Genomic DNA, 25316 nt, shown 5'->3' with positions numbered 1-25316 from the left:
GTGTCCATTCATTTTTTTATGTAGAGACTGTCCAGTTTGACCAATGTACATGGCAGAGGGGAATTGCTGGCACATGATGGCATATATCACATTGGTAGATGCGCAGGTGAACGAGCCTCTGATAGTGTGGCTGATGTGATTAGGCCCTATGATGGTGTCCCCTGAATAGATATGTGGACAGAGTTGGCAACGGGCTTTGTTGCAAGGATAGGTTCCTGGGTTGGTGGTTGTGTTGTGTGGTGTGTGGTTGCTGGTGAGTATTTGCTTCAGATTGGGGGGCTGTCTGTAAGCAAGGACTGGCCTGTCTCCCAAGATCTGGGAGAGTGATGGGTCATCCTTCAAGATAGGTTGTAGATCCTTGATGATGTGTTGGAGAGGTTTTAGTTGGGGGCTGAAGGTGATGGCTAGTGGCGTTCTGTTATTTTCTTTGTTGGGCCTGTCCTGGAGTAGGTGACTTCTGGGTACTCTTCTGGCTCTGTCAATCTGTTTCTTCAAAACAGTGTTTTGAAAACAGTGTTTCTTCAAAAAGAAGGATTCTGGGTGGACTCCTCCTGAAGGTTGAAACAGCAGCCTGGACTTCTACATAGAGTGCTTCCGCCAACGTGCACGAGCTGAAATTGTGGAAAAGCAGCATCGCTTGCCCCATAACCTCAGCCATGGAGAACACAATGCCATCCACAGCCTCAGAAACAACTCTGACATCATAATCCAAAAGGCTGACAAAGGAGGTGCTGTCGTCATCATGAATAGGTCGGAGTATGAACAAGAGGCTACTAGGCAGCTCTCCAACACCACTTTCTACAAGCCATTACCCTCTGATCCCACTGAGAGTTACCAGAAGAAACTACAGCGTTTGCTCAAGATACTCCCTGAAAAAGCACAAGAACAAATCCGCACAGACACACCCCTAGAACCCCGACCTGGGGTATTCTATCTGCTACCCAAGATCCATAAACCTGGAAATCCTGGATGCCCCATCATCTCAGGCATTGGCACCCTGACAGCAGGATTGTCTGGCTATGTAGACTCCCTCCTCAGGCCCTATGTTACCAGCACTCCCAGCTGTCTTCGAGACACCACTGACTTCCTGAGGAAACTACAGTCCATTGGTGATCTTCCTAAAAACACCATCCTAGCCACTATGGATGTAGAAGCCTCTACACCAACATTCCACACAAAGATGGGCTACAAGCTGTCAGGAACAGTATCCCCGATAATGTCACGGCTAACCTGGTGGCTGAACTTTGTGACTTTGTCCTCACCCATAACTATTTCACATTTGGGGACAATGTATACTTTCAAGTCAACGGCACTGCGATGGGTACCCGCATGGCCCCACAGTATGCCAACATTTTTATGGCTGACTTAGAACAATGCTTCCTCAGCTCTCGTCTCCTAATGCCCCTACTCTACTTGCGCTACACTGATGACATCTTCATCATCTGGACACACGGAAAAGAAGCCCTTGAGGAATTCCACCATGATTTCAACAATTTCCATCCCACCATCAACCTCAGCCTGGACCAGTCCACACAAGAGATCCACTTCCTGGACACTACGGTGCTAATAAGCAATGGTCACATAACCACCACCCTATATCGGAAACCTACTGACTGCTATTCCTTCCTACATGCCTCTAGCTTTAATCCAGATCACACCACACGATCCATTGTCTACAGCCAAGCTCTACGATATAACCGCATTTGCTCCAACCCTTCAGACAGAGACAAACACCTACAAGATCTCTATCGCGCATTCCTACAACTACAATACCCACCTGCTGAAGTGAAGAAACAGATTGACAGAGCCAGAAGTGTACCCAGAAGTCACCTACTCCAGGACAGGCCCAACAAAGAAAATAACAGAACGCCACTAGCCATCACCTTCAGCCCCCAACTAAAACCTCTCCAACGCATCATCAAGGATCTACAACCTATCCTGAAGGACGACCCATCACTCTCCCAGATCTTGGGAGACAGGCCAGTCCTTGCTTACAGACAGCCCCCCAATCTGAAGCAAATACTCACCAGCAACCACACACCACACAACAGAACCACCAACCCAGGAACCTATCCTTGCAACAAAGCCCGTTGCCAACTCTGTCCACATATCTATTCAGGGGACACCATCATAGGGCCTAATCACATCAGCCACACTATCAGAGGCTCGATCACCTGCGCATCTACCAATGTGATATATGCCATCATGTGCCAGCAATGCCCCTCTGCCATGTACATTGGCCAAACTGGACAGTCTCTACGTAAAAGAATGAATGGACACAAATCAGACGTCAAGAATTATAACATTCAAAAACCAGGTGGAGAACACTTCAATCTCTCTGGTCACTCGATTACAAACCTAAGAGTAGCTATCCTTCAACAAAAAAGCTTCAAAAACAGACTCCAACGAGAGACTGCTGAATTGGAATTAATTTGCAAACTGGATACAATTAACTTAGGCTTGAATAGAGACTGGGAATGGATGAGTCATTACACAAAGTAAAACTATTTCCCCATGGTATTTCTCCCCCCCACTCCACCCCACCCCACCCCCCACTGTTCCTCAGATATTCTTGTTAACTGCCGGAAATAGCCTACCTTGCTTGTCACCATGAAAGGTTTTCCTCCTTTCCCCCCCCTGCTGCTGGTGATGGCTTATCTTAAGTGATCACTCTCCTTACAGTGTGTATGATAAACCCATTGTTTCATGTTCTCTGTGTGTGTATATCAATCTCCCCTCTGTTTTTTCCACCAAATGCATCTGATGAAGTGAGCTGTAGCTCATGAAAGCTTGACATAGCCTTAAAAATTGGTCACAGTCCCACCTCAGCACTTACAGACTAGTGGCAAATTGATACACCCTTAATAGTAGCCTTCCTGGGACTCTATGGTGGTAGGCAAAATGTTCTCTTTCATTAACAAATGCAGTATATAGAAGTTAGAGCAGGGGGCTAGGAGTCAGACAAACCTAGGTCCCATTCCTAGCTTCACTGCTGACTCACTGAGACTCTGGGCAAGTTATTTAACCTCTTTGTGTCACAGTCACAGCACTTATAAAGCAATGATTACGAAGGTGAGTAAACTGCTAAGCCCCTAGAGATCCAAAATGGAAAGGTGCTAGACAAGGGCAAAATATAGTACATGAACACAAACACTGAAAAAGAAAATCTGGGCACTGTGCTATTTTTTTTTAAATTACATTAGCCAAAGCTGCCACGAGAAAATCTGATAAAAGGGGAGACCTTGTGAAATTTGCCAAATGGTTCTGACTTGTTCAATGCTTCGCTCTTGTCATTTTTCCTGTCAGCTGCCAGAGAAAATCAGGGCATGAAGTTGACTCCATGTTGCTAGTATTTCATGTACTATACACAAGAAATATTTTGTCACCCACTGTTGATGGGCTGCTTTGTCAATGATTTACATAGAGCATTTAGGTGAAACAGTTATACAGCACGTGCTTAATGGTCCTTTAACACACAAAGCTATCTTAGACTAAACTGATACTTTCTCACTTAAAATGTATTCATTAATTCTAGTTTTCATTCAGCACCTTCCAAGTAACTAAAAGAAAGAAAACCTGCCTGAAGCAAACACTCATGGCTGGACAAAAATTGGTTAAGGGATGTGGAACAGAAGTGTACTCTTGCATATTTGAGGTGGTCTCTTCCATTAGGAGTTCTTATAAAAGGATGGTCTCCCACCCACCTGCACAAAAGTCGAGTTTTTGTTTAGAGGGGTAACTAACTAACAAGAACAGCAAACATAGGCGGAGATTTAAAGGCTGTCCGAGTATGTGTTTGAGGCTATAGAGTCCACTGAGAGAGTCTAACATTGCAGTGGTTGAGTTACTCCTTCTCAGGGAAGCTGATTTTAGCTACAAGAGAACTATTTTTCCTTCTCCTCCTGGAGGAGATCCAGTTAAGTTGTCAAAGCTACAGAGAACTATGGGATGTGCCTAGGAACAATGAGATTCCTATGTATGTACTTACTACCACACAACTGACAAATTATGGAATAAGTCCCATTCCTCAATCCACAACTACTACATGACAGGTCTTTTGTGGAGGAATGGCGAGAAGTGATGTTGAGCTCAGCATGGTCCCCTCCTTACACCCGGTACACCAGACAGATAACAAATAAGGCAATATGAAGTCCCACTCCTGAGGCACAGAGAGCTGCTCTGCCAGCTGCTACACATTTGTTTGTTAAGCTTTTTAAAGTCCCTGAAGTAATTTGTATGAGATACGTGTCACTTTACATTTCTATAAATAACTAGATGGAAATAATAAAAGTATTAAGTTCAATAAATGATCTTCATTTTTCACTTGTCGATTTTACAATGTGTTGTTGTTCTGCCCCATGGACTAGGTTAGAACTACACAATGCAAAGCAATAAGCAAATCTGCTATTTACACTGAGACAGCTGATGAGCTAAGAGTAGGAAAGGAGGCCCATTGTTAATCATTCACTCCACCTCATCCTATAAGGAAGGGAAGTGCTAGTCCAGCACCCCTTTGTTCTGTGCACTTGCTAGATAGGTCATGAAAGCTTCATCTTTCTTCACTGCAATGACCCAGGCTATCTTGGTTAACTTGCCCTTAAAAAAAAAAATAGAAAGCCTTCTTGAAGAATCTGTTTAGCGTAAGGGGAGACGAGATCAGAACACATCCACTTAACTGTTGATAGGGTCCAAGAAAGGCCTTGTGCAGCAGAAGAGCCAATATGGACTCACAAGAAAGGTAGGTAAGCGACTAAGGAAGCATTCACATCAAGGCTGCTATTAAACATATGGAGAAAGCTACGAGTTCTCTCAGATCTCTCAACTGTCTTCACTTCAGAGCATCAGACCAGCTCTCCAACTAGAGCAAGCTGGCTCCTTTAGTTACAGTTGCTGTTATTCCTAAAACATGGGTAGGAAACTAGATTGCAAGAAAGGGCAGAGGACAGGAAAGGGTCTGCTCACACACACACACACACACACACACACACACACACACACACACACCAAAAACAAGAGACATTTAGAAAGTGCAAATTATTTATAAACACTATCAACAAAGTGCAAATCTACATGTAACATTTCACGAAGAAAAGCTATAACCAAAGATGACAAACAAGGGAGGCAAGTAAATTTAAGGAATGGGGAAAATAGCCTCTTAATTTATGCCAACTTGATGTGTCAACCCAGAACACTGCCTTTGTCAACCTTCATAAAAAAGGACATTGACCACACAGGTGATTCCAACATTAATGGCGTCCAAAGGGAACCTATAAGTTTTTTAGAGCAACTGCAAGCTTCGTTCTGAGCCCAGGCTCTGGCAAAAAGATTTCCATTCTAAATTGCATCATCCAGCTCCTGTAGCTGAAGCATTATATCCGTTAGATTTCTTGTTGGGTGTGACTTCCTTTTGAACAGTGGGGACACCGCTGCTTGTCAGCGGCTGTCTGGAAAGCTTGCTTTTGTTTCAAAGGAAAATACCGATAAGAAATGCTACAAAGAGTTACCTGTACAGAACAGATCACATCTTTAATTTGTATTTAAAAAGAAGGTTCTGAAGGTCTCCAAAACAAAGACACACAAAATCCTCAAACTGGCCTTATTAAAAAACAGAACAATCCATAGATCAAACAATCAAGAGAAACAGCTAAGCTACAGGACAATTAAAAACTAACTTTAAATGGAGAAAAAACAGCACAGTCTCTCCGTAACACAGTCTCTCCGTAGCTCAGACACTGGAGGATGTTGTGACCGAGCTACGCTGGAAGTGGTCAGGAATGTCCTGGAAGCGACGGTGGTGGGCCAAGTTCCTGCTCACCCATTGCTTAAGGCTGCACTTTTGGGTGGGTTTCTTTGAGAACCTTGGGTATTTTCTGCAAGAACAGAAGGGAAATAAAGGTAATAGAATAATTAAGGCAAATATGGTGTGTAGGAGCACGCATACAAGAGCAGCAGGAACAGTGGCTAATTTGCAAATGCCTTCCCTCATCCCATGGCATTTGGAGTCTGCAGACACTTTTCTATTGCCAAAATTTTTAAAAGAAAATTATCTTGACATGCTGCCATGGTAGGTACAGTAGAAGAGTACAAGAAGAGTCCTTCTAGGAGCATTATCTAGTGCTTTCTATTACCCTCCTTGCAGAGATCTGTCTCTCCATGGCCTGCCAGAGAAGTCTGAAGGTTGCTCAGTTCATGACAGTTAAATGAGAAGTAAATTCCCACAGAAGGAGCTGTTGTCATGCAAATATTGCCATTTCTTGGATCTAGCACATTCTGAAAAAGCTGCTGGCTTTGTTCAAACAAAAACCCTCAAAAATACTTTCTACAATGACTTAAAATAAAACAAGCAAAAAAATTTCCACAACCCAATTCCATTTTCATTAACTTGTTTACAACACACTTCCAGATGCAGGAAAACAAAGCTTTTCCATATTAGCTGTCAGATGCTTCCTTCCCCCTTCTGCACATAGCAGAGTTGGCTCCTCTTGAGTGTTTCCATTTGGTCTGGGCAGATATATCTGCATGGCTAGGAAATAATATTTATTAACTGCAGAGCTATCTGGGGAACCATGAGACATTGGGTGGGGTCACGCTTTCAAAAAAAATTAACTATCAATATAGTTATGTAGGAGAAGGAGCATCTGGCTGCCTTCGGAAATTCATACCAACAGTTTTCAGTTCTACAACAGTGGTTCAACACAAGTTATTGTGATTAAACAGACCTAAAACAGCAAAGTGGCCTGGCAGTTTCAGTCCTGAAAGACTTGTGTCCATATTACAAGTCACCGTCACAACTCATCCCTGTGTTGGGAGCCTCTCTGAAGAGTTGGAGATAGAGCTGGGGCGGGGAATGGGGTGGGTGGGTGAGGGGGGACCTCCTCTAGGGAGGACAAAATTCAAAGTAAGTGTTACACTGGCAAGATAACACAGAAACATTGTTACCAGATACTTGTGCTGTCACCTTGATTTGGCTTGAAATTTTGTTTCCAACAGCGTCAGTCAGGTACTTCTTCATTACATTCTGAATAGATATTTAGAATCCAGGACACCTTCCTTCTCAAGTTATAACAATTTCAAACAAAGGTCAGTGTTCAGGCCTTAGCTACTTCATATTCTTAAAGTGAATTTAAAAAAAGTCAAAACAAAACACCTCAAACGGAAATAAGCTCCTGAACAAGTTACTTTGTAAAGCCTATTTCATTTCCCATTGTAAGAGGGGCTTTCCTCTGCTCCCTCCCCTCCTTACAAACATTTGATGCCATACCTCATGGTGAGGTCTGATGGATGCTGCCATCTGCGGTCCTGGGTTCGGTACTCCCTGCTGGCAACCTCATCCATCAGTGCGTAGAACTCATTTAATGCATCTGCAATTCAGCAAAGTAAGTAGTTAATGGGAGATCAAGCATGCTACATGAGGCTGGAAAAAAGACAGCAGCAGCATGGGAACTCTGGCCCCAGCTCATAATGTTGCTCCTGGTCCTCAAGACAGATCTTACACCACGGTACAAACAGAGTCTGCCAGAAAGACAAGAGATCTACACATGTTCATTTTCAGGGACACTTATGCAACATTTCTCTGGAAGCAGAGAAGAAGCAGACACCTGCTACTGACATGAGTAGGATATTACTTGCCAGGATGCTTTCCAAGTAGTGGACTCAGCTCCTCACTGCAGTGACAGTCCACTGCAAGGATCCATTTGCACGTGTCTATAATCAGAGTGTGGCAAGAGACATCCTTGTTCACAATCACTTACATCTGAAAAGGATGTAACATTATTGCTCATACAGCAGGGTTACCTACTGCACAGAACAAGCCCTTTCAGTAGATACAGTAGTTCTCCAAAGGTCTCAAACCATGAATCCTTGGTAAGAGAATGCAACGGATGGTTTGGCAAGATACACGAGTCTGTGTGTCCAGGTCACAAAATAGCTCAGACCATATCTGCAATGCTTGTACTCTTGCCCACTCCTTGCTTCAGTATCTGGTAATGCAGGCTGAGACTACATAATGCACGCTACTTATGATGCACACTACAGCAGAAGTCCGTTGTTATGATGTTGCTACCAACAGAAAACAGAGCCCTTCCTCAACCAATATGAACGCAGGTATTTTTCCCATCTTGCTACTGCAGTCATGTTGCTAACACTAGGAGTGGTTCTATGTGACACACTTCTTCATTCCACAGGAAATTACTGCCTACTGAGTGCATCTGTGTAGACTGGCCCCACCTCTCTTTCATCCATTGGAGCATCAGCTTCTGTTTGAAGTGACCAGTCCCAAGTCTGACAAGAGGCCATTCATTTTTAACTGCACACTTCCTAAAGACGGCTCTTTGAAAGTCCACAGTCTGTGTTCAGCCAGTATTGTTTACGGAGAAACGCAAAGCGCCAAGAGGGCTAACAACATGCAGACACCCACCAGGCACATGTTGCAGAGCTGTTCAGCCCAGACAGCAACTTATCCTTTCAATCCATTTAGATTACAGTAGAAGTCCCTGGAAGACTTGTGATTTCTTCCAGTTTATCTATCTTAAGCAACTTCCCACAAGTTCTTACTCTTTCTACACCAGGGCCCGTGACTGAGTTTTAGTCGTGCCATATTTGGGCCACCGCCCACCCACCCCAAACTTTTTGCCAGTAGGGCTGATGTAACTTAGATCAGTTTGCTGTTCTCAGAGGCTGGGGACAGAGCTCAGAGGCACTCTGGCCAGATCTCCTTACCTGCCAAAAGCCCTAGTACATTGGGGCAGTAATAGAAGACTGGTGTAGAGCTGTTAAGTCTTCTGTACACCAGCCACAGATTAGGGAAATGCAATAGTCTGTTCAGCTGGCCCTCCTTCTGCTTTACCCCAGCGTGATGTGAAGCCAGAAGAAAAGGTCAGAATCAGGACCATAGTTTTATTTATAAGACAGAAATTGGTGATTGATCTTTTCAATAAGGTTCTTCTGTCCATCCCTCACTCCCTCAGGGCCAGTGCAGGGTTTTTCCCTACAGCAGAGCATCTCAAAAGTGTCATAGCATGGAGCACATTTTAACATGTTTTATGAACATTTCTCCCACCCATTCACAAAAACATAAGCTACTTCTCTTTCCACTGGCAATCACAGCAATTGTTTCCCTAGAAGAGTAACATTAAGCAGCCATTTAAGATTTGTAGCTTCTTTTAGCTGCTGAAAATGAGAGCCAACACCATGTAACTTGCCAATTCTCCAGACTACCAGTGGTTCTTGGATCACATTGGAGAACCAATGCTGTACAATAGAAATAATCCCCTGCTCCTCTTTATCAGCATCTGGTCTCCTTGGAATTTCTGGACTCTTCAAATACTTGGCGCTTCTTGCACTACTTAATCCAATGATCTCAGAGTGCTTCGGCGAAAGAAATAAAAATTGTTATCGCTATTTACAGACGGAGAAAGGGGAATGGAGGCATAGAGACGAAGTGACTTGTCATGGTCTGTCTGCATGAGAGTCAAGAATAGAACTTGGATCTCAACTCCCAGGTCTGTTCCCTGACCACTGAGTTATTTTCCTGCACTTACAGATATATTCCCATCCCCATCCTCCCAAAATAGCAAAACGGGGAGAAGCTATACATTTACATTCAGATTTTCGTAAAAGCTGAGCCCTCATTTAGATACCAAGAATCTCCAACTGTTCTCAATGGGAACTTCTGGATGTTGAGCTCTTTTGTAAGTGTTGTCACTAGTCTTAAACTTCCCTTAAAATTTTTTTAAAAAATCCAGCCCCCTTACTTGTTGCATTTGGCTTCCCACTAGAGAAGCTTCTGCTTCACGCTGGCCTTGGCTTAGGGGAGGGGATAGGAGGGATGGAAGTGATGCTACTGTGGAACAGCTGACTCCCAGAAGCTCCCCCTACCCCAAACGAAATTTAAGTCTCATTGCGAGTAAGCACCTTTCCCAACCTGCTGTACAAACAGAGCCCATACACTCTGAAGTCCAAACTCATCCCCCTTCCCAGGATTTGAATTTATTATGGGTTTGCATTACAATGCAAATTATGTGTTTCCAGAGAGGAGATAAACAGGTCACCTCCAAGTGGAGGCAGCCCTGTATATCTAACATGCTGTGTCACTCTGCCCTTGGATAGAACTCCGGGTACAGTTTTACTAGCAGAGGAGCTCTTAAGGAAAGAAGCTATTAGATACCAAATTGGAAGAGCTAGTATTGCTTTCCAGGTACCAAACAGCTTACAAGTCTGAAGAGAGTCCACATGATGCCATGAAAACTGTCTGAGCAGCAGGTGGTGCAAGCACTATTCAATATATACAATTATGATGTCAATATCCTGCAAAGGCACATTTACTGAACAATGTTGCAAAAATCAAGAGAAGGATATACAGAGGGAGAGGAAAAAAATCACCACTAAATTTGTTCTTCACCTGCCCTTTAAAAAAAAAAAAATAGGGGTTCTCAGCTGTTCTGTATTCTCTCTCTTATAGACCAAGACGAAGTAACAAAACTGGGTGAACGTTCAATGCCAAGAGCCACAACAATAGTCACTTCCAGTTATGAAACTTGGGAGCCTCATCACTAGTGACAAATGATTCTGGACCAAACAGAATCCACAATGAGGATCTCATCAAGAAGGATTTGATTCGATTTATGGTTGAACGAAGACCAATAATGAAGTTTGAATACTAAGCTAGCGGTCAGCTGGCAAAATTTCTTTGTGGTCAATTATGGACAGTTTCAGCCAGTCATTTGGAAACAGATGTTCAAATCACATCACAATTTTACATCCGCTAGGACACAGCCTCTGAAGCATTTAGATTCATGTGGAAAGCTGCAAACAAATCTATTTCATTGGAAATATTCTATTCTCTAGTTCCTGGAGGATATCCATAGACCCAAAGCCACAGGTTTATTCTGCACTGGGTCAGTTCACTTTGCCAGACAGAGAAAAGTTAGCTCAGAAAATGGACTCCTTCCAAACTATCCAATATCCATAAAGACTAAATGGTTGGCAGTTAGTGCAGCTGTTACCTTTAAGCGGTTTAGCCCACAAAAGCCAACAACATGAGCACAGAAAAGTTGTATTTGTATAATATTGTGCTAGGTGCTATACAGACAGGTAAAAAGACAAGGTCCCTGCCCCAAGCTAGCTTACAATTGAAACAGGCAACATACAAATGATAGACAAGAGATATGCTACAACAAAGAAGTGTGGGGGAGATTATGCAGAAGAGTGTGAACAATGAAGTTAAATGCCAAAGTACAAGTGACAGCCTACCATACAAAAAAAAGACTAAAAGTGGTGCCATAACAAGGTATTACTTTCAGTCATCTGTTTGGTTACCCCTTCCCTGCAAAAGGCAAAGATCTGGTGGGCTTTCTGCCCTAGATTCCAGGAGGAATTACTCAGAGCTACAAGGCATGTGCTGTGGCTCCTTGACAGGGTTTGATTACAAATTCTCACTGGGTTTATAGGTGCATGGAGAAAGGATCTTATGTGACTCAACTGGAAAAACCTCCCACCTGTCATGCTACATTCCAAGCCTAAAGTTATTTGGAACAACAGACATTTCCACTAAGAAGCAAAAAGATTAGGTGCATCACACAACATTCTTCCTCAGTGAAATGGAAGATCCCGCCAGCCTCGTTCATCAGGCTCCTGCCCGATTTGCTATGATTCAGAACATACGCCTTGCATTTTTAATTTGAAAGGAGGAGAAAACAGGTCGTAATTAGCTTTCCTCGCAGAGTCCCCTCTGCATTACGTATGCTATATTCATAGACTGGAAAGCAGCCTCATGGTTATGAAGCTGTTTGCACTGCCCAGAGAAGTGGCGGCTCCATGTGAGCAGCGGCACAACTGTCCGTTTCTTGACACTCTCAAGAAAGGACAGTTACCACACCCATGAAAAGCCTGATAAACGAACACAGTTTGAGGCCATCTTTGTAAGCTGCAAGGGCCATCTTTAACCTCTGGAGTTTCTCAGTTCCACCCACAATTCCTTCAGGTGTAGCTCTTCATCTGCTATTTTGCTCTTTATGTGGAGATTCTTCTTTAACGTCTGTCAGCAAAAGCTTTTGTATGACTGATCTGAGAGGGGCACAGCCTAAGAGTCCTGGAAGGTATTTGCAGGAATTTAAAGTTTTACTACTTGGCACTTAAAGTTTTTACAATTTTAAGTTCTATGCTGCCAGCTGGGAAGAATGGCCTCCCATCACTAAGCACCACCAGAGACAAGCGCCCATGTCTACCTCTCCCATTTTGCATTTTATGGCCAATTTATAAGTGCAATGCCCTCACTGCCCAAAGTGCCAATATTTGACAGTGTACCTGCACTTACCACACAATTTGAGCACGTGCGTCAAACTCCTTGTCTATCGCAGCTCTTACAGGCAGAGAAGCTGCTTCTGAGGTAGTCCCAAAGTGGAGGTGGTTACATATTTGACCCTAAGTTCCCTCTAAGCTGCGCGGCCATGCAACAGCCTATTAAGCACCGCAAAGGCGCTCAGGGGAGAGATGGCTCTCCCCCAGCCCCAACTCAGCCCTAGCGAGGGGAGAGGCTCCCTTCCCCCAGCCACGGCCCGGATCTGCTGTGGTGGGATGAGGATATCCCCCTAGCCCAAGTGCTGCTGTGGGGAGAGATGGCTGGGGAGCATCCTCTCTCCCCACCGTAGCCCTGGGGCAGCCTACACCCCAAATCCCTCATCCCCAGCCCCACCCCAGAGCCCACATCCCCAGCACACACACCCCAACCTTCTGCCCTAGCCCTGAGCCCCCTCCCATACTCCAAACCCCTCGGCCTCACCCCCACCACATGAATTTTGTTATGTGCACCAATATGGAGATGATGAGTCACACATCATCTCCATATTGGTGCACATAAAATTAATTCTGCACATCCGTGGGAAAAATTGGAGGGAACACTGATTGGACCCCACAGTCTCCATAAGTGGAGCAGGCGACATTCTTATTGCTGCCTAAAAAGTGATAATATCTGAACCAACTTTGCTGAATGCAAACTAACAAAATTTGGTCCCTTTGGTTTGGTCTGTGCCTTCCCCTCACCCCATCCCAATCCTTACTGCAGGTTACCTGGTGTAGGATCCATGGAATTCTTTACATGGGCATGCACACATTGGATATAAATACACTTCTTTTGCTCAAGTTCTGCTTCGGAAATGCATATCCGTTGTTTTGGTCTTTAAAAAAAAAGAAAGTTAATTTTTCTGAAGTACCTGTCAAGCAAGGCTCCACGTAACAAACAGCACCATGATTCCCTGTGTGATGAATACAGATGGAAGTTCCTTATTGCTCTATTCTTTTGGACACACTAGTTGTAAGAAGGAGATCTGGCAAGCCACTTCAAGGAGCAGGGCAGCTGACAAGTCTGCTCTCAGCCTGTGGGAGGAGGGGATGCTTGTCTCCCATTAGCAGTGACCTATGGAAAGTTGAGGAGTGACAATGGCAGGAAGCACCAAAGTCTGATTGTAGTGAGACTCGGAGCTGAAGCAGGTGGAGGGAAGGGAGTAACAAATCTAGGAGTAAGAAAAGATCATGTCAGCATCTTTCCCCATCTCACAGACTGCCTGCTTTAAAAAAGGTGGGTGAGGTAGTTTCTTTTTATTGGACCAACTTCTCTTAAATAAAAGATATTACCTCACCCACTTTGTCTCTAATATCCTGGGACCGACATGGCTACGACAGCAGGGCATACTGCCTGCTTTGATAGTTAACATGCTTCCCTATCTCTGGTCCGCTGTATTGTTGCTGCCATCTGCTGGAAACCAAAGGGATAAAGGGGAACAGTGATCACAGCAGGTGTTCTCACACATTCATCATATGAACTACATCCTAATATAATGACAGGTTTCAGAGTAGCAGCCGTGTTAGTCTGTATTCGCAAAAGGAAAAGGAGTACTTGTGGCACCTTAGAGACTAACTAATTTATTAGAGCATAAGCTTTCGTGAGCTACAGTTCACTTCATTGGATGCATTATGCTCTTATGCTCTAATAAATTTGTTAGTCTCTAAGGTGCCACAAGTACTCCTTTTCTTTTTACATCCTAATAGTGTCTCAGACACCGCCCCTCAGACTCAGGACAGCTTGGAGCTTCACCTCCCCTCCCATTCACAAGTAACGCTTGTGACAACTACAGCAATCGCTTACATGGAAAATATTACCTAACAGGGCATTAAATAAATTTACTTGCAATTTAGCAAGTGGAAATGAGAAGAGTTATTACCCTGTGAGCAGCCAGCTCTCCAGACCCCAAGCGAGTGCTCCACAAACCAGCGTGAGAATTGCTGAGCTAAGGTATGCTTAACATGTTACCTTTCTTCCACCTGTGGCACAGGAATGACTTTGCCTAGCTTCTTCCCACAGGTAGTGTCTTCCCCACAGTTCTGGTCTAAGACTACAGAGTTTAACTGGATAGAGGAGGAGAAAGAGGATTAGCCTGACAAGACACTCCTGTGTCCATTAAGATGCATTATTTTCCTATAGAAAAAACTTACTTATTTTGCAAAGCTGCAAACCCATGTATGCACCCTGATATTGCTACTGACAACTGACCTATAATGTTTAAATAAAAACGTGTGCGATCCATTCATCCTACTGCTTATTTGTTCTGCTTCACAAGCTTTTGGTTTTGTTGAAAGACAAAAACATTTCACTTTAAAACATATTAAACAAATTAAAAAATATTTTCTATTAAAAATATTGCAAGGCTGCTTTATAAGAGTAAAGAGACAGAAGTGTGTGCTGTTACTTTAAGATTTTCTGATGATTCTTCAACAGATGTGGATTCCTGGCTCAAATCTTCCTTTTGGGAGCCAAAGGTCCCTGATAATCCATTGTCTGTTCCTTTGGAAGGGTCCTGATTTAAGATGAAGTTAGAGGTTTTCGGATGCAATAGCAGTATAGGTGCTGGATTCTCCACTTTGTCCTTACTTTGACCACAGGCAGGATCAGGAGAGTATGTGGAAAATTTCGTGTGCGCATCATAGAAGGGAGATGATTCTTTGATTTCTGATGGCAGCTTTTCCACATTATCCATGCCCCCACTGTGCTGCTCTTTAGAAACCAGGGACTCAAGGGACTCTTCAACAACCAAGCTATTAGAACTGATTTCATCATACTCTATACTTTGTTTGCTTGCATTTTGTAGATGGTCATCTCTTATTACTTGTGAAGCTTTTTCGCCGGTTTCCTCCAAGCCATCATCCCCTTTCAGCTGATCTACTGAATCTGCATCAGTTGGGGAAAGATTTAGAGGCCCCTGAAGATCACAGTCAAATAGCGTACAAATTACTTGATTTGATTTCAAGCAGTCCACATTCAAGCATCCTTCACCCTCAGAATTAGCAGTTTCATTCTCAAGAATTCGAAAATATCCAGGATTAACTGAAGAGCCAGTCTGAGATAGAGACTCGTTACTTACTAACTCATCTATGGTCCTGAATGAGGTCTCTGTGCCTTCAGAGGGGACTGATGCACAACTATAGTTGCTATTCGCTTCCTTCTCACTTTGCCCCCATTCATCTTGAGTCACTAAAGCACTCTCTCCAGTAGAGTTCTGGTCATCTCCTAAGCAATCATCTGCTAACATTTCCCTACACTCTTCCTCGGTATAATTGAAGGGAGAGTTCCCTTGTTCATCATCTGAGGGTTCCAGCAAAGAGTCATCTGGCTCACTATCATCAAAACATCTGATTGTATCCGCAGAAAGGGCTACCGCACTGTCTTCTGGAAGACTAACTCTGATGACAATGTTCTCCAGCTCAGTATCATACAGACAGTCAGGGAAGCAGGCAGAATCTGGGGAGCATAGTGGTAATTTCTTTGATGGGCATGGAGTGCTACAATAATTACTCAAATGGCACCGTTTCTTAGCAGCTGATTGCAGGGGCTGATCCTCCTCCAGCAAGTCTAAGGGCCTTTTAGTCCTGTGGATTGTATCATTAACAAGAGTTACTTTATGATTACGATATACACCAAGCCCAGAGGAATGTGGAGAGCTGTCTTCCATGATGCCGTTGGTCTCTGTATTTAAGTGACTTCACTGCTTCTGCTTTGGCCACTAGAACCAAGGGCAGAATAGGTACCAGTGTTTACTGAGCCTCTAATCAGCCTATAATGTGCTTCACTCTTCCAGAAAGTTAGTCACAGGACGGATGCCACTTGCCTGCAAAGAGAAAACAACATAAGTGAACTAAAGGAGTCTTTCTCACCTGTCCCTAACTCAGCTAATCTTACTCCCTTCGCAGTCCCCTCTGTCCTCTGGAAAAAGAGATGTACACCTCTCCACCTTGGGCAAATTAAGTGTTGGATTTTCACTTGGCCCAGACAGCTTACACTTATCCATGTTAGAAATACTAGTCACTTTGAAATCTAGGGCATTCTGCTGCCTAACTTTTAAGGAAAAAGGTATTGCACTTATTTTGCCTCTGTTGTTTCTCTTAAATTTAGTCCTTCCTGATGCAGCAGCAAGGGAAGAGCCTATCAGCATCCACTCTTGGAGCAAGTAGCCCAATGTCTAAAGATACCTGGCCTCCACAGCCTTCACTCCTGTTTATTATGACTTAAATAAAAGTTATTAAAGGTTATAACAGAGTGAGTTTGCTATTCAAACATCAGCTAGAGAATTATAGCCTGTAAGCCAGACATGCTAATGAGCAATCCCCCACATAGAGAGGGCTCACAAGTCAGAGGTCTAATTTCAACAGCTATATTAGCCAGCACTAATAGAGTCTAAATCATGAGTACAGTGACCACTGCATGCGGTTTTCTTTTAAGCTGTTGATATAATCAGTGTAACATGCCCCAAAAAAGACTGCATAAAGAAATATTGTATGTTTTCATAGCACCTTTCATCCAAGGATCATAGAGCAGTTTGCATATTAAATGAAGCCTCAAACCTTTCCTCTCTCTCCAGTGAGATAGCATTATACCATTTCTAAATAAGAAAACTAACAAACAAAAAGGTTAAATAATATAATATTATAATGTTACCTAATCCTTTTAATAGGTAATAATATTTCTTTGGATGTGCTCTTAGATTCGCATACTTACACCCTTCCTTGAGGGCCTGGTGCTGAGAGACAAAGGACCAACCCTGCCTCTGGCATGCCAAATGAATCTGATGGTCCAAGTTTCTCAGTGCCCGAGATGGATGGTAGACAATGTTGCCCGATTTAAGGAGGTTAATATCATCATTTTAGATAATCTGGGTTATAGGCTCACCAGTTAATCTGATTAGAAAATAATAAGGTTCTTGTCCCAGAACCAGGCTACACAGAGTTTGCAAGGACACTTGGGACATACAACAAGGAAGCTCACACTGAGACAAATGTAGCCTTAAAGACTTTTATTGAGATAAATGGAATAGTAATCAAATAGTAAAATAATCAGAGTTACAAAGGAAATAATATTGTTCTAGAGATACATGTGATATTATGCACTATAAAGCTTTTGATTAATATGCTCACACCGTTCCTTGATAACCTGGTATGAGACAAAGAACCAGCCTTGCCTCTGGCATACCTAGAGAGTTCAGGTCCAGGTTCCTCAATTCAGGAGTGGGAGGTGCATTGCTTAGGAGAAGCTAAAGAGCTAAGAGCTATAGAAGACTAAAGAAGCTAACTTAGACTTATACTTAACTCACTGATGTAAAATTTACAATTAAGAACTAACGGACCAATAAAGAAAAGGATAATAAACTAAGAACGAAGAAGCTTCCTTGGCACAGTGGCTCACTCCTCTTACAGAGCTTGAACACTTGAGCCCTCCTTCTATGTCCAAAATGCCAGGGTACACTTGCTACAGAGGCTGATATGTTCGTACATACTGATGACACACACACACATTAATGACATTAGCTCATTCTCACATTTGTTATTTCCATCCTAACCGGTTATTTCCACGTTCTTTGTGGTGTACCTGTTAAGTTTAAAGAGGTATGAACTTAGGTAGCTCTCCTATACCAACCTGCTTCAATCCATCCTTTACCTACATTAAAGGTCGCAACCATATATATGGACCTTATGGTTTAGCGCATCATCACCTATCTAGGTGAAAGGTCCCAAACATATTTACACTAACTTTGCCTTAGCTCAGCTTAAAGAACATGGCCTGTAGGTCCCTTGTGTTACAGCCAAAAATACTCCAATATAAATCTATAAACCTAGTATAATAAAACAAATAATCAAACCCACAAAAAAATAAGAAACCCATAAGAAAAAGCTATATAGGCAAGCAAGCAGGCTAGCCCTGTAGGCTACAATAACAATAGAGCTGAAGGATCAAATGATGGAAAAATACACTAATTCAACATGCTAGTTTGCCCTTTGCTAATGCTCAGCCTTCCATGCCCAAGCCTAACTTCCTCACCCTCAAGATATTGGGATGCACTTCTCCTATAGTTTAGCATATTAATGCCATTTAGCTAACTGTCATATCCGTCACTTCTTGCTCAAGCAGGTTGGCGGTTATCATATACATGTTCCTTTGGTTGCCATTTACCATTAGGTTTCAATTCCTGCCATGAAGCAAGCTATTCCTAGTTCCCCAAAATCTAAGGATAACCATCAGGCCATTTATCTACGCCAAAGGTGGCAGACCTACTATACTTATGCTAACTTGTTTAAGCTAATATCTTACAGCAGTGGTTCTCAACCAGGGGTACATGTATCCCAGTGGTATGCAGAGGTCTTTCAGGGGGTAAATCAGCTCATCTAGATATTTGCTTAGTTTTACAACAGGCTATATAAAACACACTAGCAAAGTCAACACAAACTAAAATTTCATACAATGATTTGTTTATGTTGCTCTATATACTATACACTGAAATGTAAGTACAATATTTATATTCCATTTGATTTACTTTAAAATTATATAGTAAAAATTTGAAAGTAAGCAATATTTTAGTAATAGTGCTCTGTGATACTTTTGTCTTTTTATGTCTGATTTTGTAAGCTAGTAGTTTTTAAAGTGAGGTGAAGCCTGGTGTACACAAGACAAATCAGACTCCTGAAAGGGGTACGGTAGTCTGGAAAGGTTGAGAGCCACTCTTATAGGATACAGACCTGTACGTTCATTGCCTTTATTACATTCAGCTGTAATGCAAGCCAGCCCTTTGGGCTACAACAACAAAGTAACACCATCCTCTTCCTAGACCTGCTATGCAGATGGCTAGCCCCATAGTATAGCTACTAGACCAGAATTATCCCAAATACATATACTTATTAAAAAAGAAAAATAGATAGAAACACACTATATATAGGCCTCATTAGCCAAAAATACCCCACAAACAAAACCTGTAGTAGTTTTCCTGAGCAACTCTTACTCTGTAAGAATATCATAGTCTGGGAACCTAGTATTCATCCGACTCTCTTCAATCAGTGAGATTCAATAGTGGGAGGAATTTTCTGTCCCCTTTGACCAACTGGGATAAAGAAACACCTTTTGTCCATACTCTTCACACTTTCTATTGGTTTGCCTGCTTACTGGGTCTAATGAGGAGGGGGTTGTTAAGGAGCTACACTACATAGAAGAGAAAATCAGGCCACCCTGCTGCTTAGAGGGCTTCCGGCTACCATCTCAGTCTGAGGCTATTCCAGAATGACAGTCCCAACACAGGAAAGAAAGGAAATACAGAAGGGAGCAGCCACATATATAGAAGAAAAAGGGGAAGGTAACGGATATGGTAGTCTGTACTTGCACAATGTTTTGCAATTCAGATACAAATATTTTAACAGAAGAAATAGAACAAATAAAAGAAAACTAAGAGCTGGTTTGGGTCCTGCAGGGTATTGCTCTGTGGTGGATTACTCTATTACAACTATAAACACTTGAAGTAGTAGAACATATGGAAGCTATCAAAGATTTTACTAGAACTGTTTTAGCAAAACACGTTCAAACATATTTACCTGCTCTGTTTATAAAATAAAGATAATTTCTTTAACTGCCATGCCTGCTGACTCACCTTTCCATCTGAAAGCCAACCTGGGTACTGTGCTTTCTGCCTCACACATCAACAGATTGTGCAATCAGAATTTAAGTAACAATGCTATTGTTGATGCGTGAACCAAAACAGAGTCTAGCTCCTTGCCCCAGGGCTGCGTTGACTCTGCAGGACTAACTGAAGTAAAAAAAAATAAACTTGTTAATAAAGTAGACCTGACTGAATACCCACAGGGGGTGAGTCTACTGAGTTAAGAAGAGTCCATTTTCAGAGTAGAACCAGCTTTAAGTTGTAGGGGACACCTGCCATTGGACAAAGTTTAAAAAAAATGTTTCAAGGCTCAATCTCTCTACGTCCTAGTAAAGAAAGAAATAGGTTAGAAGAGACATTGGCAGGATATTAGCTGTAACTAAGCTCGGAGAGCAAAGATTAAATGTAAAAATATTAAATACCGATATGGATTGGAATATCGCATCTTAGTAGCTATGTAAAATGAAATCCTACTCCTTTACATCAAAGCTACATGCAATTCAGACCTTTAGATCCCTTGCCTAGACTTCAGTTTTATTCACACCTTTTTACTGGTCTATTTCCTCTCTAAATACCTATTAGCCTTTGTAACCTTGATTTTTAAATGTTCCCAATTAATATTAAATTGTCAAAGATAAGGATACATTAAACCAAACTTAGTTTCCAGGTCCGAGGCTCTAGGTTGGGTACAGACAATTTAATTTAGCAGTGGACCCTGGATGACACTTTGAACAATAGAATTTAAGAGAAAAATTATTAGTTAAGCAAACAGACATACAATTACTGTACCATTTACACAGGTACTAAAATCATACTCACATTCAAAGATGGAATGGTGTATGAGCTGATCAGTCTACTGACAACAAAATGAAGTATAGCTTTATAATCAGGTAACCTAGCCGTAAGCTTTTGGTGTTAATTGGAGCTCCCCCAAGTTAGCAAAGCTACTCCTTTTGTAATTTATTAAAATACTAATGAACGTTAAATCTATTGCCATATTCACATTCTGCCACCTCTTTATTGGCTCTTTAGATTACAGATTATTTAAATTAACACCTGCACCAATTTCCTTTCCATGCTATCAGTATAGATAGCATTTTAATAAAACATGCCAAATTCTCAAAAACACCCATTAAAAATGGCTGCTAAAACCAGTTATAACCACAACATAACTCTAGGTCATGTTCTTGCTACCTTCCATTTTTCCATCTTGCTATCTCCAACTTATCTCTAACTTTTACTTCCACTAACAAGCTCAATTTTTCATACTCCTCCATATTTAGCCTAATTTCTACTTATTTTTTAACCTAGCACATTTTATAGACTACATCTTCTCCATTTTTAGTTTTCCTTTCACCTGAACAGCACCTACTTCATCATCACTTATTTTTGTTGAGCCTTTCCTCTGACTTCTTCCAATTAAATACCTGGTTTTCCACCTCTCCTTCTGCCAGCTTTATCCTCATTTCTAAAGGCAGCCTCAAGGTATAAATATCACATCCATGTTTATTTTCTGTTTCTAGAATCCACCCAAGGGAACATGTTTGTCTTACATTACCCAATCCATTTCTTATGCAGAAGTTCTCACACACACCACCACCATCACCACACACACACACACACACACACACACACACACACACAACTAGTTTCCACTCACTTCCAGTGCTGGGATAACTAAGCAATTGTTGGTTTGTACGTCTCCCACCCCAGCTCCCTCTTCACCCCTTTAAAGGGAAATCTGTATCTCCTTCACTAATATCAGGGGATGGGGAAATTCCTCTGCTACTCCATTTTGGGGGCTCTCTCATTAGTTAGGAAATTTACAAGAATGTTCAGCTCTCTACTCCCTTTCCTCTCTAAGTGTATGTGGCAGTTAGTGCCAGAGGCAAAACCACACATGATGGATAACACCCCACTGCAGGAGGGCATCAGTGGGCTGATCGCTTACCTACTTAGGTGGGCAGTGCTTCCCATCCTCATAGGCAATCTCTGTGTGACGGGCAACTCCCCACATACAAGGTAGCGGGAGAGGAGTCTTCCTTCAAGCCGGACCCTGTCTGGGGAGCAGAGGTCTCTAAAGGAATGGGCTTTTAGTGCCCATAGATCACATTCTATTTGGGGGCAATCAGGAAAAGGGAGGGAGTACCAGGAGGCAGTATCGCCCCAGTCAGAGCCTTTGAGAGGTGGGCTCTGACTGGGGAGTGGGCAGTGCCCCTTGTAGCCTTATTAACGGATTGGTGGTTTATCAATTTATATTGATCTATCACTTAGACCAAAGTGGTCAATGAAGGTTTGGTCTCCTGAGGGCTACAGCATCAGGATGATGATCATCAGTATCATTAGAATAAAAGACACTAGAAGCACATAAGAAACAACTGCAATTTATTACAAGTCTCTTTATTAAAAAGTGCACTAAGCAGATGAACAATCCCACAAACACTAAAATACCACTGATAGAGAAAGAGTATGAAGTGTTTAACCCTATGATTAGCATTACTCACATCTCCTGCTGGGTAACCGTAGAGAGTCAGTGATTATCTTCCTCCTCCTCATCACTACTACTACCACCACCACCACCAGTGGTTGCCATCCTAGCATCTCTCCACTTCTTTGCCCCTCCCTCCCCCACAGGGTAGCTCATCTTTTAGTGAATCATGCTTACACACACTAAGATTCATACATATGCATAAGGCTTCCAACCCCTTTTTCCTCATCCATACTTCCGCATCCCTCTAATTTAGGGGCACCGCATTTCTCATTGGCTATCCCTTAGTTCCCCTTACTCTCATTATGCTCTCTGTAAACTAGTTCCCATGGTAACCTGCAGAATTTCTCATGATGTTACAACTGGGTGCCTTGGGGGTCTAGACAAGTACACTGTGGTCTATTTCCCCTAACATCACCCACTGGCACATTCTTTACAGTAACCTTGTAATTTCACAGGGTTATTCCTGGGCCACCTTCTTATGCCAACTCTCTTTAGGCCTAATATGGCTAAGTGAAATATTATAGGCCTCAACTTGTAGGCCCCGTCACCTACCATTAATTAATATTTATGTTTCACTCTATATCTTAAATATACTTAATATCTATTATTCTTGGCTGCACCCTCCTGCCCAGAGTTCACCTCAGCAGGGGAACAAGGGGTCAGGACCCCCCTCCTGCCCATTGCAATCCATCTGGAGGGGGAAGTTGTGGTCAGGAACCCACATTACATCCCACCTGGAGGGCGAGGGGGGTCAGCTGTGGTGGGGGTCAGGGCCCCCCCCCGTCGCATGCCACTCCTGCAGAAAACCAGAGGGCCCTGCACCCCAACTCTGCAGTCAGACGCGACTCTCAGTCAGCAGGTAAAACAGAAGGTTTATTAGTCGACACGAACACAGCGTAGAACAGAACATGTTAGCACAGAAATCAGTGACTTTCAGACAAGTCCATCTTGTGGGGAGGGGAGCCCGGAGCCAGGGCTCTGCGCCCCAAGCCAGCCGAGACAGACTCGCTTCCAGCTGCCTGGTCCCCCTCTCTGCACAGCCCTACAATGTCCTTCTTAAGGAGATGGCTACACACCATCACCACGCTGTTCCCAAGTCGTCAGGGACTTACAGCCCTGCGCTGTCTCAGCACCCCACGGTCCCTGGGAGGAACCCCTTCAGTGCCACAGCCCTTCTCGGGGGTCCGCTCTCTTTCAGAGTTAAGCCGCAGGCTCCTCCGCCTCCTGGGACCAGTCACAGCCCAGCTGGGGGGCAGAGCGGCAGTTGGGGTCGGAGGCCCCCCCTCCATGTCACAGCCCAGCTGGGGGGCAGAGCGGCAGTTGGGGTCAGGGGCCCCCCCTCCATGTCACAGCCCAGCTGGGGGGCGGAGCGGCAGTTGGGGTCAGGGGCCCCCCCTCCATGTCACAGCCCAGCTGGGGGGCGGAGCGGCAGTTGGGGTCGGGGCCCCCCCTCCATGTCACAGCCCAGCTGGGGGGCGGAGCGGCAGTTGGGGTCGGGGCCCCCCCTCCATGTCACAGCCCAGCTGGGGGGCGGAGCGGCAGTTGGGGTCGGGGCCCCCCCTCCATGTCACAGCCCAGCTGGGGGGCGGAGCGGCAGTTGGGGTCAGGGGCCCCCCCTCCATGTCACAGCCCAGCTGGGGGGCGGAGCGGCAGTTGGGGTCAGGGGCCCCCCCTCCATGTCACAGCCCAGCTGGGGGGCGGAGCGGCAGTTGGGGTCAGGGGCCCCCCCTCCATGTCACAGCCCAGCTGGGGGGCGGAGCGGCAGTTGGGGTCAGGGGCCCCCCCTCCATGTCACAGCCCAGCTGGGGGGCGAGCGGCAGTTGGGGTCAGGGGCCCCCCCTCCATGTCACAGCCCAGCTGGGGGGCAGAGCGGCAGTTGGGGTCAGGGGCCCCCCCTCCATGTCACAGCCCAGCTGGGGGGCGGAGCGGCAGTTGGGGTCAGGGGCCCCCCCTCCATGTCACAGCCCAGCTGGGGGGCGGAGCGGCAGTTGGGGTCAGGGGCCCCCCCTCCATGTCACAGCCCAGCTGGGGGGCAGAGCGGCAGTTGGGGTCGGGGGCCCCCCTCCATGTCACAGCCCAGCTGGGGGGCGGAGCGGCAGTTGGGGTCAGGGGCCCCCCCTCCATGTCACAGCCCAGCTGGGGGGCGGAGCGGCAGTTGGGGTCAGGGGCCCCCCCCTCCATGTCACAGCCCAGCTGGGGGGCAGAGTGGCAGTTGGGGTCAGGGGCCCCCCCTCCATGTCACAGCCCAGCTGGGGGGCAGAGCGGCAGTTGGGGTCAGGGGCCCCCCCTCCATGTCACAGCCCAGCTGGGGGGCAGAGCGGCAGTTGGGGTCAGGGGCCCCCCCTCCATGTCACAGCCCAGCTGGGGGGCGGAGCGGCAGTTGGGGTCAGGGGCCCCCCCTCCATGTCACAGCCCAGCTGGGGGGCGGAGCGGCAGTTGGGGTCAGGGGCCCCCCCTCCATGTCACAGCCCAGCTGGGGGGCGGAGCGGCAGTTGGGGTCAGGGGCCCCCCCTCCATGTCACAGCCCAGCTGGGGGGCGGAGCGGCAGTTGGGGTCAGGGGCCCCCCCTCCATGTCACAGCCCAGCTGGGGGGCGGAGCGGCAGTTGGGGTCGGGGCCCCCCCGTCAGAAAACACACACACACACACACACTCTCTCTCTCTCTCTCTCTCTCTCTCTCTCTCTCTCCCTCCCTCCCGGGAGACTCACTCACCCGCCGCCATTTCGGACGCGCCCCCGGGGCTCGAGTGGCGACTGACTAACGCGAGCTCCTTCGGGGCTTGGGGGCGGGGGCGAAAGGGCCTCACAGGCTCCGCCCCCACCCGCGGCGAGGCCACGCCCCCATCGATGTGCTCTGGGCTT

General features: G+C 44.9%; 1 protein-coding gene across 6 annotated transcripts; it reads right to left on the bottom strand.

Moving 5' to 3' along the window:
- Positions 1 to 5507: 5507 nt before the first annotated feature.
- On the bottom strand, positions 5508 to 25300 carry LOC119845413 (S100P binding protein). 6 transcript variants are annotated; one of them, XM_043505963.1, is made up of 8 exons: positions 25168 to 25224; positions 21916 to 22041; positions 20784 to 20820; positions 14742 to 16157; positions 14306 to 14400; positions 13066 to 13172; positions 7262 to 7361; positions 5508 to 5870 (listed from the first exon to the last, which is right to left on the bottom strand). In XM_043505963.1, exons 4-8 carry the CDS (start codon positions 15999 to 16001, stop codon positions 5726 to 5728), a joined length of 1707 nt encoding a protein of 568 aa, XP_043361898.1. In that variant the 5' UTR covers positions 16002 to 16157; positions 20784 to 20820; positions 21916 to 22041; positions 25168 to 25224; the 3' UTR covers positions 5508 to 5725. The 6 variants fall into 6 exon arrangements, with proteins under 6 accessions (XP_043361898.1, XP_038233603.1, XP_043361897.1 ...); XM_038377675.2 differs by lacking the exons at positions 20784 to 20820; positions 21916 to 22041 and having other exon boundaries at positions 25168 to 25300; XM_043505962.1 differs by lacking the exons at positions 20784 to 20820; positions 25168 to 25224 and having other exon boundaries at positions 21916 to 23639.
- Positions 25301 to 25316: the final 16 nt, after the last annotated feature.

The sequence above is a fragment of the Dermochelys coriacea genome, chromosome 19 (assembly GCF_009764565.3).
Source record: "Dermochelys coriacea isolate rDerCor1 chromosome 19, rDerCor1.pri.v4, whole genome shotgun sequence".
Classification (NCBI taxonomy): domain Eukaryota; kingdom Metazoa; phylum Chordata; order Testudines; family Dermochelyidae; genus Dermochelys; species Dermochelys coriacea.
The sequence above is the reverse complement of the archived record's forward strand: the minus strand, read 5'-3'. Positions and strand labels throughout refer to the sequence as shown.